General features: G+C 42.7%; 1 protein-coding gene across 1 annotated transcript; it reads right to left on the bottom strand.

The window, feature by feature from the left end:
* Positions 1 to 438: 438 nt before the first annotated feature.
* On the bottom strand, positions 439 to 1,894 carry LOC128378531 (transcription factor Adf-1-like). Its single transcript, XM_053338094.1, has 4 exons — positions 1,765 to 1,894; positions 1,349 to 1,621; positions 873 to 986; positions 439 to 725 (listed from the first exon to the last, which is right to left on the bottom strand). The coding sequence occupies exons 1-4, from the start codon at positions 1,892 to 1,894 to the stop codon at positions 439 to 441; spliced, it is 804 nt and encodes a 267-aa protein (XP_053194069.1).
* Between the last annotated feature and the right edge of the window lie 9,580 nt (positions 1,895 to 11,474).

The following is an 11,474-nucleotide window of genomic DNA, read 5'->3' on the forward strand; positions in this document are numbered from 1 at the left end:
GATATTATTCTGGTATTGTTTTGTCCTGTAAATGATTAGTCAGTGTCCCACATAATGCTGTGACTACCTCCCAACCTCTGACCCGTCCCGTAGATGGAACAGTGTGTTTTAAGAGGTTGAAATAAGTTGTTTAGTTTATGTGAATAACCTCTGCACAGCTTGAATCAAAGTTTACAGTACACAATGTGGGTGTGCAACAAATATCTGAAGTCTGGTGAGAATGTTCATTATAGGTAAGAGTAGACGAAAGACAGCTGAGATTTTTATATTTTATTAATTAAATTGTCATACAAAAAACAAAAATATATATATGTACAAAAACAATAAAAAAAATAAATAATGTATGGAAGAGCCTCAGGGACACATATGAACAAAATGAATGATTCCTCAAAAGTCTGATACGTTCCCTGCAGTGATTGCTGCCCCATTGCTAAATAGCTACTCGGCAGGTTCCAAATTGAGCACAACAGTGCTAGCTTCATAAATAAGTTTATGAATTTGAAATTTAACGTATGCCTTCTTATGGGGCGACAACTTCTCCAGGGAAGGAACCAGGCTTTTGAGGAATAGTTCATCCTCTGAGGGGGGAGGCTGGGGAGCAGGTTGAGCTCGCTGCTTCAGGCCGTTGAGGGTTTCCAGGACGAGAGCCTCTAACTCCGCCCGTCTGTTGGTGGAGTCGGCGGAGTTTTCCTCCTCCCTGGCTCTCTTCCTGGACCTCTTCGTCGCTGTATGAAATAGAAAAAACATTTTATGAAACTACTACCGTCCAAAAAATGCAATAGTTAGAAGTAACTCAATATCCAAATTAATATTTGTTTAAATATCTTAAATTAATTATCTATTAAACTATCTTAAATATGTCTTGTACATACCTCTTGGCACTGAAGCAGCAGGGGAAGCAGCAGAGACAGCAGCGGGAGAGACAGCTGGACCATCATCAGGGGGAGCACCAGCAGACTCTGGCTCAATGTCAGAATCTGCTTGGGCTGTAGTAGTGACAAACATGTCTTAGTTTTTTTTGTTCATACAGTATATTAATTGTCAAGGTTATTCTAACAATTACAGCACATAAAGCATTTTACAGATGCAGTCATTTAATACATCATACTGTTCTAGCCATAGCAATATCTATCCTCCACAACACTTTAAAGCAAATGGTGTTTTAGTGCCCTTCATTCTTCACATTTTAACTTGTAGGTTTGGTATAGGTGAAAGTTATTTTGACATTTTTTTAGTGCAGGCTGTGAAAAAAGTATCTGTACTGACACATCAATACAAGTCAGTTATCATTTTATACAAAAACTAGTTTCCATGTCGTTTCTGTGTGTGTGTTCATTCATCAACAAACCTCCGATGGTAATCCCTGATGGGCCTGCTGTCTCTCCCTCGTCCTCCATGGACCCTACACTGTACTCCATGGCCCAATCTTCCTCGACCCCTGCCCCCATGTTCCCGCTTGTTTCACGGGGGGCAACAAAGGGGTCGAGGAAAGACAGGACCGCGAAGTACTTCCACTTCTTCGCTGTCCCTGCTGCTGCCCCACTCCTAGACTCTGTCCCCTTCCTCCTCTCCCTCATATATCTGTCCCTGAGGCTCTTCCATCTCCTGCGACACACATCAACTGACAAGAACACACGTAAATTAACTGTTGAATCTAGTAAACCAGTAACTTTATGACGGGAAAGCCAGCTACGCTAACTGGGGCGATGCTAATGCTAACCAATAGCTGCAAACACGCAACAAATACATATTTACAGAACTTACCAGGTAATCCAGCCACCTCGCTTACTTTACTCCACGCCTGCTCCTTTTTATACCGATCCCGGTAAAGGAGACAGGACGTGTCGTAAAGCACGGGGTGAGCTGTAACGGCAACGATCAATTTGTCCTCCATCTTGTAGAAGAGTGATCCAGGACAGCGACGTCAGCGACGTCAGGAGAATCTCAACGCTGATAGGCTGCTGCGGAATGGCGTCACGCGATGTCGCTGCAAAAATTCAATATTTTCAACTCGAGCGTTGACGCGATTTTCGCAGCATCGCGTCCATCGCGTCGCGTGTGACGCTGTATCGCGCCGCAAAGCAGTCAATCGCGTGTTTGCATTGACTTTACATGTAATCTCGATGCTCTTGGTGTGAACACCCCTTTAGGCTCACATCCATTTTGTTAGGGCCACAAGAAGGCCAGCAGTGCCTCATGACTGCCTGAAGTGGTCCACTTCGACATGCTTTCTAGGAATACTTTCCTACCTTTCTACCTACCCAATAACTGTAGACATCAATTTTCAATCAAATTCAAATGCCAACATCCAATGGTTAGAGCGAGTACTGCATACTGATGGCATCCTCATTCAGCATGCTCTGAACATGGATAGGACGCTACTTTATGGATGGCTTTGCCAATGTTGTACATATGGAAGTTTCTGGGTTGTTTTTACCATGGCTGTTCTTCATGTTTCCAGCCTCATGAGACCTGTCCTCTGATGGACAGACCATTTGAATAGTAAGATGTCCAACATGGTGAGATTACAGACATTACAGTCTACAGTCCATGACATCAAAGTGATCATCATGAGAAAGCTTAACTGTGTGAAGATGAAAAACTTCCATCAAGGGTTAAAGGATTTCGTCAAGCAATGTAACGCTGCTCAACCTCTGACACTGCACACCGCGCTACAGCAGTAAGACCAGTACCTTTCCTTACCCTTTAGGTCACCATGAAAAAATCTACAAAGATTTACTTTGGGTTAAATCACGAAATGTGTGGCAGCTTGACTGACAGGATGAGCCCATATTAATTGAATACATGTGCCCTTTACTGATAAACAGGAAGGATCATGATACCTACCTGAGGAAACAGATCAAGAAAGTAGGGAAAAATATATTAGCCACTATAACACTAATCAGGGCATTTTGCTGGACACTAAATGAAATCACACCCTGCTAAAAGACAACTTTGTAAATTGTGTCTATTCAGCTTTTGGGGAAGCTTTGTGTAGCACGAGTTAGACCACTTTACACTGAATTAGACCACTGTACACTGTACTGAATATTTTAGCTAAATATTTGTTTTTCCTTCCTTACAATTGAGTGGATGTGGTTCAGTGGATTCATGGTTATCATTATATCACACCCCCAAACAAGGTGGATAACATCTTTATTGGGTCTTCCCCCAACCTTCAGGTATCTGAAGTTGTACAGCTATTTGGAGCAGAGGGTGACAGCATACAGGAATATGCAGTGGCAAGGGTTAGGCGAGAGTAACATTGCATGATCTGACTGGTATTTCAATGATGTGGAACGATCTGATTTGGACCTGTCAAAATATGATAAGTATTGTATGTATCCTCTAATTAGGTAGGAATGGAATTGAATGGGAAGGACAGAGGTACAAAAGAGACTAAGGGTGGTGAGAGAAAAGAGATTAATTTCAAAGCTCAGAGAGAAAGAGAGATGTTGGCAGCGGTACATGTCTGCTAATGGACTCATCCAACAGAGGTTGAGGGTCAATTTACTTTCCATTCAGCTTCTTCAGGAAGTCGAATTTCCTTCTAATTTAAAAGCTAAAAATCCTTTCAGCTGTAGGAAAAAAAAATCTCTTATCCAATTTGAAAAGGAATTGCCTAGAATGAAACACTGTGTTTTCTGCCAGTTGCAGTTAACAGAACCATGTCTTCTGCCCTCCCTGTCTCTTTAGAGTTCACTTAAATGAAAACATACCAACATCTTGACACAAAAGTGAATTTGCCTTCCCTTTCTACCAGTGTAGTCAGACAGTTGTATCATCTTCATCCATCTTCACTACATAAAGGAACCATTATTTCCTGAATTGGCCCTTCCGTAAACTATTTCTTCCTCCAATCTGAGTTTATGTATGAGACAGTCACACAAAACTAACCAGGTAGTGAAGTCCTATAGTACTTCTTGTGTCTTGCACATTACATAACTAAGATGTTTTCACTGTCAGAACAATTCAATTTGTAATTAAAGCTGCAAGCAGCGATGAACGGGCCCTCGCCCCCCCATGCACCGCCCCGTACGTGCATGTTGGTGCATGCTGCAGTCACATGGCAGACACAGCGGGCACATAGACTTCTTGGCACCCGGGTATTTATTGAACATTGTGTGATGGGGCTTAGTCACATTGCCTGTGTCCACTAGGTGGCTCTAGAGATCATCCACCAATTATATGTCATGTTGTAGTGTATGATGTGGAGAACACGTCCTGTAAATTTCATATAAATCGGATAATGTTTGTCATATGAGGCTGACTTCCTGTGTCCAGTAGGTGGAACTGTGTATTTGACACAGTATTGATGCGTCTATGTCTTCAGGGTGGGACCCTCTACATGCATGATGAATTTGGTGTAGATCAGACAATGTCTGTAGGAGTTATAAGGATTTCCTGCTTCTTGGAGAAGCATCAAAATTGTCAGCACAGCCACGCCCAACAAGAATAAGTCATAAAAAAGATTCTGATAACTTTTCATTGCCAATGTCTCAAGATGATTGTGTGCGAATTTGAAGTTGTTCGGATGAAATCCCTAGCACTAGTTCGCTCAAATAAATCAACATTGTTAAGGGGGCGCTAGAGAGCCATTTTGCCACGCCCATTTATGCAAACCATAAAATATCAAATTTTTCGTCGGGTCTGGCTTGCATGCAAACTTTGGTGACTTTTGGGGCACGTTTAGGGGGGTTGTTCTGGCAATTTTTATTTATCAATAAGCACAAAGCCGGTAACGTTGTCTTTCTCTAGTTTATTCAGTCGTCTGCAGACGGACTCCTTCTGTCTCAAGCGTGAGATGAAAAAGCGAGCCCCGAGCAGAGGAAACAGTCAGATTATATACAATACATTATCATAGAAAGGAAGACATTGTTCTATCAACAGAACAATGTCATCACAATAGGCACGTCATCACGTGTATACAATCAGGACAATAGTTAATCAGTAGACCAGGCCTGGCCAACCCGCGGCTCCCGAGCCGCATGCGGCTCTTTGCCTGGTTTCATGCGGCTCTAACGTTCATATCGAAGTTTGGGTTTGTGTTTTTTTAATGTGCGTGTTCGCTTTGCTTGAGTTCAATACGGTACTTTTGCCAAACGCACATGCGCGTTAGATGAAAATACCGCTAAGTCTTTTGAGTAAACAATTTGTGTCAAGTTCGCCTTCAAAATGGCAGGGAAAAAATGCACAGCCAAACGAAAATATGAAGATGAACACAGGACGTTTTTAACAGAATGGGAGAGTTTATATTTTTTTGTTGAGCGTAATGGCAAGCCATTCTGCCTTATATGCCAGGCGTCATTAGCGCATTTCAAAGCCTCAAATCTTCAGCGCCATTTCAGCTCACTCCATGCTAACATCGACCAGGAATTTCCAAAAGGAACTGAACTTCGCAAGCACAAGTTGGTCACTTTGAAAAGCCAGGCAGAAAAGCAGAAACAGTTTTTCCATAAATTTACGAAGTCCTCAGAAACCGTAACGCTTGCATCGTATCAACTGGCTTGGAACATTGCACGGGCTAAAAAGCCATACAATGAAGGGGAGTTCGTTAAAAAATGCCTCAGTGACGTTGTTGAAATCTTGTCTCCTGAAAACGACAAGCTAAAACGAATGGTATCAGAAGTCCAGCTGTCCCGCCACACTGTTGAACACAGAATATCGGACATTAACACGACTATTGAATCACAGTTGCACTCTGCCCTTCAAGCATGTGAGTATTTTAGTGTCGCATTGGATGAGAGTTGTGACATACAAGATAAGCCTCAATTGGCAATATTTGCACGATATGTGTCAAACGATTGTGTGATCAAAGAAGAACTCCTTGATATTGTGCCATTAAAAGACAGAACCCGTGGCATAGATGTGAAAGAAGCAATGATGGCTGTATTTGCGAAAGCAAATCTGCCCATACAGAAACTAACTGCAATAGCCACGGATGGAGCGCCAGCCATGATCGGATCTGTGAACGGGCTTGTGGGGCTGTGCAAAGCTGACCAAACATTTCCAGAGTTTTGGAATTTCCACTGCATCATCCACAGGGAGCAACTCGTGTCTAAATCATTGCATTTAGACAACGTCATGAAGCCTGTGATGGAAATCGTCAACTACATCCGTACACATGCGCTTAACCACAGGCAATTCAAGAATCTCATCGCTGAGCTGGACCAAGGACTTTCAGGTGACCTGCCGCTGCACTGCACTGTGAGGTGGCTATCAAAAGGCAAGGTACTTTCTCGCTTCTTTGAGCTTTTGGATGCCGTGAAACTGTTCATGGAAGAGAAGGACAAGGACTATCCCGAGCTCTCGGACCACGAGTGGATTATGGATTTGGCCTTTTTGGTCGACATGCTGTGTCACTTGGACAGACTGAACCTGACCCTGCAGGGTAAGTTTAAAATGCTGCCTGACCTGGTGCAAAGTGTGTTTGCGTTTGTCAACAAACTGAAGCTGTTCAAGGCGCATATTAAAAAGGGAGATTTAACGCATTTTCCCACTCTGCTAAAAGCCAGCGGGCAAGTCACCAGCGTCGCCCTGAATAAGAAAAGAGCTAGATATGCAACACTGGTTGAAAACCTGCACGAAAGCTTCGTGACCCGGTTCCGTGATCTACAACTGAAAAGGCCACAGATTGCATTCCTCGTTGACCCATTTAATGTGGAGACGCACTGTTTGAAAGCCCCGCTAGTCACAGATGAGGCTGCGGCTGAGTTGGAGATTATCGATCTTTGTGAGGAGGACCAACTGAAACCTGCTTTAAGGGAAGGGACCACTGAGTTCTGGAAAAGTGTGCCAATGGAAAAATACCCCAATGTCAAACGGGCTGCGCTTAAGATACTGTCAATATTTGGGTCAACATATGTCTGCGAGTCTGTGTTTTCTACCCTGAAACACGTGAAATCAAAGCATCGATCTGTTCTGACTGACACCCATGTGAAAGAATTGCTTCGAGTGGCAACAACTGAATACAAGCCAGATTTGAAGAGGATTGTTCAAGGCAAGGAATGCCAGAAGTCCCACTAAGCAACATACATAGTAAGAGGAAAAAAAAGATATTTTAATTATTATATTTTTGTTTGTGGACTTGGTTGAACTGAGAGTTTGTGTGTGTGCGAGACAGTGCACACAATGTTCATTGTTGAAAATGACTGGCCCGTGGTCTGTAGAAGTCAAATTCTGTCATTATCATGTTGGTGTGTGACATTTACAATAAATCTGGCTAAGCAGAGGTCTGTGTGTGTGTGAGGAAGGGATGAGGTGATGTTCATGTGTGCCCATGTGTATGATGTGGCTCTTTGCGGTAACACAGTAAAAAAATGTGGCTCTTAGGTTCTGACTGGTTGGCCACCCCTGCAGTAGACTATAACATACATGATGTTCTAATTCAAAGTTCAATGATATTCATTAAATCAACATTTCATGGCATGGTCAACAGATTATGACACACACACATACCTCTAATCAAATAACATAACTACTCATTTGCTCAGACAAGATGAATAATAAGAATTTCCATTACAGGGTAAAAAAGGCTGTCATCGTGAGAGAAAAAAAAGAATAATAATTAAAGCTGCAAACAGCGATGAATGGGCCCTCGCCCCCCACGTATGGCGGGCTGTGGCTCAGTCGGAGAATATAGCATCACTAAGGTCTTATGTCTAAGGTGAGTGAATTTCAGGTGTAAATACTAGTTCGCTCAAATATGATGCCAAATTTGGCATTAAAATCAATAATTTGATCCAAAATGGCCGACTTCCTGTTGGTGTTAGGGTATGTGTCCAAGAGACTTTTTGGTGCGTCTTGACATGTTGAACATGTGTACCAAGTTTCGTTGCTCTATGTCAATCTGTGGCGAGGGGCTCGATTTTCTTGATTTTGCAGGGGGCGCTAGAGAGCCATTTTGCCTCGCCCATTCATGCAAACCATAAAATATAAAATTTTTCGCCGGGTCTGACTTGCATGCAAACTTTGGTGAATTTCGGGGCATGTTCAGGGGGGCAAAAAGGCTGTTACTTTGTCAGAAGAAAAATAAAGGGGAATAATAATAATTAAAACTGCAAGCAGTGATGAACGGGCCCTCGCGCCCCCACGCATGTCGGGCTGTGTCTCGGTCGGAGAATGTAGCATCACCAAGGTCTTATGTCTCAGCTTTGTCAATTTCAGGTGTAAATACTTATGATTATGGGAGTAATTAGTGAAAGAATGAAGCAAGTGACTTCCTGTTGCCAGTAGGTGGCGCTATGACTGTCAGTAAATATCAGACTGTACATGTGTTCAGACTAGGACGCTGAACAAGCATATTAAATTTGGAAAAGCTCAGACCATGTGGAGTCAAGTTATGAGGGTTTGAAATTTCATGGCGAAGCATCGAAATTCGCCGCTTCACCACTGCAACCAGGGATGGCGGGGCAAAAAGCTTTTGATAACTTGTCATCTCCAATGTCTCAAGATGATTCTGTGTGTTCAGGGCGGGACCCTCTACATGTGTGATCAATTTGGTGTAGACGGGACAATGTCTGTAGGAGTTATAAGGACTTCCTGCTTCATGGCGAAGCATCGAAATTGTTTGCACAGCCACGCCCAACAGGAAGAAGTCATAAAAAAGCTTTCGATAACTTGTCATCTCCAATGTCTCAAGCTGACTCTGTGTGAATTTGAAGTGGATGGGATGAAATCTCTAGGACTAGTGCGTTCAAATATGAGGCCTGGAAATGACCACAAAACTCACCAAAATTGAGCATTTTTCCCAAGATGGCCGACTTCCTGTTGGACTTAGGGTATGGGTCCAAATGGCGTTTTTGTGCGTCTGGAGATGATACATAAACCTACCGAATTTCATTCTTCTATGTCAATCGGGAAGTCTGAGGTTCAATTATGAAATATTCAAGGGGGCGCTTTTGAGCCACTTAGTCACGGCCATCCCATTGAAGTATATAGGATGTGAAATGACCCCACTCCAGACGTGTGTGTTGAGTTTCGTTACCGTGGAGGCATCCTTTGCCCCTGAAAAGTGTAATCGTATTTCATGGCGTTGAATGCGTTGTCATGGCAACAGTATTTGATGATGGGTCACGAGTTGCAGAATGTAGCATCACCAAGGTCTTATGTCTCAGCTGAGTCGATTTCAGGTGGAAATACTTAAGATTATGGGAGTAATTAGTGAAAGAATGAAGCAAGTGACTTCCTGTTGCCAGTAGGGGGCGCTATGACTGTCACAAAATATGAGACTGCACATGTGTTCAGACTGGGACACTGAACAAGCATCTGAAATTCGGAGAAGCTCAGACCATGTGGAGTCAAGTTATGAGGGTTTGAATTTTCATGGCGAAGGATCGAAATTCGTCGCGTCACCACGGCAACCAGGAATGACGAGGGAAAAAGCTTTTGATAACTTGTCATCTCCAATGTCTCAAGATGATCCTGTGTGAATTTGAAGTGGATGGGATGAAGATTATGGGAGTAATTAGTGAAAGAATGAAGCAAGTGACTTCCTGTTGCCAGTAGGTGGCGCTATGACTGTCACTAAATATGAGACTGTACATGTGTTCAGACTAGGACCCTGAACAAGCATGTGAAATTTGGTAAAGCTCAGACCATGTGAAGTCAAGTTATGAGGGTTTGAATTTTCATGGCGAAGGATCGAAATTCGCCGCGTCACCACGGCAACCAGGAATGACGGGGGAAAAAGCTTTTGATAACTTGTCATCTCCAATGTCTCAAGATGACTCTGTGTGAATTTGAAGTGGATGGGAAGAAAACTGTAGGAGTAGTGCGTTCAAATATGATGCCACAATTTGCATTAAAATCAATATTTTGATTCAAAATGGCCGACTTCCTGTTGGTGTTAGGGTATGTGTCCAAGAGACTTTTTGGTGCGTCTTGACATGTTGAACATGTGTACCAAGTTTCGTTTCTCTATGTCAATCTGTCACGAGGGGCTCGCTTTTATTGATTTTGTAGGGGGCGCTAGAGAGCCATTTTGCCACGCCCATTTCTGCAAACCATAAAATATCAAAATTTTCGCCGGGTCTGGCTTGCGTGCAAACTTTGGTGACTTTTAAGGCACGTTCAGGGGGGCAAAAAGGCCGTTGTTGTGAGAGAAGAAAAAAAAGAATAATCATGGCAAAAACAATAGGGCTTCGCGCTGGTCAGCGCTCGGGCCCTAATAATAATAAAAACCAGCACAAAAACAATATTGTTCCTAGCACCGCTGGTACTAGGAAACCTAGTTCCTAGGTAGGTACTAGGAAACCTAGTTCCTAGTACCTCGGTCCCTCGGGCTTGGCCCCCTAATAAAAACGCCTAGGGTCTTCGCACTGTTGAGTGCTTGGGCCCTAATAATCTTGGCAAAAACAATGGCCGACTTCCTGTTGGAGTGACATCATGTGTCCAAGAGAGTTTTTGGTGCGTTAGGGTTTTTGGTGCGTCTTTACACGATACATATGTGTACCAACATCTACGTCAGGGGTCTCCAACCTTTTTTCCTCTGAGAGCTACTTTTACAAAATGAAAATGGTCGAGAGCTACTCATTTTTGATACATTTATTCTCATAGCTTATTTCAACCCAAACAAACTGAATAAGCTTATTTGCCTGGACATTAACTGAATGCTGGTGTCCACCACTCACATTTTGTATTAAACCATCACAAAAACATTTAGTTCACCTGCATCTGCATTTAGTATTTCTGTATGCAGTTCTTTTAAGTGTATCTCACATTATTAACTGAAAAGTTGAATGCTGTCAAAACAAAATATTGCAATTACAAATACACAGATATTGTTACTTATTCACTTGTCATTTTGTTATCTATCCACATGTCACTGTATCACTTCACAATAGTACTCACAATCTCACATGTCCAGATATGTGTGTGTGTGTGTGTGTGTGTGTGTGTGTGTGTGTGTGTATTTATTCAGTCTTTTTTAGTGAGATGGCTGACACTGCATGGAGTCAGCAAGGGAGGTGTATGGTGGAGTGTAGCCACTTAGGTTCACTCTTATGGAGTCATTTAAATGTTCATCTGTCAGTCTTGTTCTGAACTTTGATTTCATGACATTCATGTCAGAAAATGCTGACTCTCATAGGTATGTAGACCCAAACAAAGCACACATTTTCAGAGCTGCTTGGTGAAGATTCTTGTAGTTAGCTGGTTCTACAAAGCTCCAGAAATGCTCAGAATGCTGCTGAGACTTAAGTTGCACATTATTTTGAGGGTTTATAACCTCAATTTCCATTTCTACAGGATCAACACAAAAAAGTTCAGCCATCTGTCCTGAAATCTCACTGATGTCCACATTCATGAAGGGTTTGGCCATAAATGTCACACAGGGCTCAAGTTTTCAAAGTTACTGAATCTGTCTGCAAACTCCTGTCCAAGCCTTGCCAAGAGATCACAGTACTTGGAAACATTTAAAACGCTAGCTGCGCCTGTGTGACTTTCCAACATCTTTGAGACAGAGGGGAAGTGCT

The sequence above is a fragment of the Scomber japonicus genome, chromosome 18 (assembly GCF_027409825.1).
Source record: "Scomber japonicus isolate fScoJap1 chromosome 18, fScoJap1.pri, whole genome shotgun sequence".
Classification (NCBI taxonomy): domain Eukaryota; kingdom Metazoa; phylum Chordata; class Actinopteri; order Scombriformes; family Scombridae; genus Scomber; species Scomber japonicus.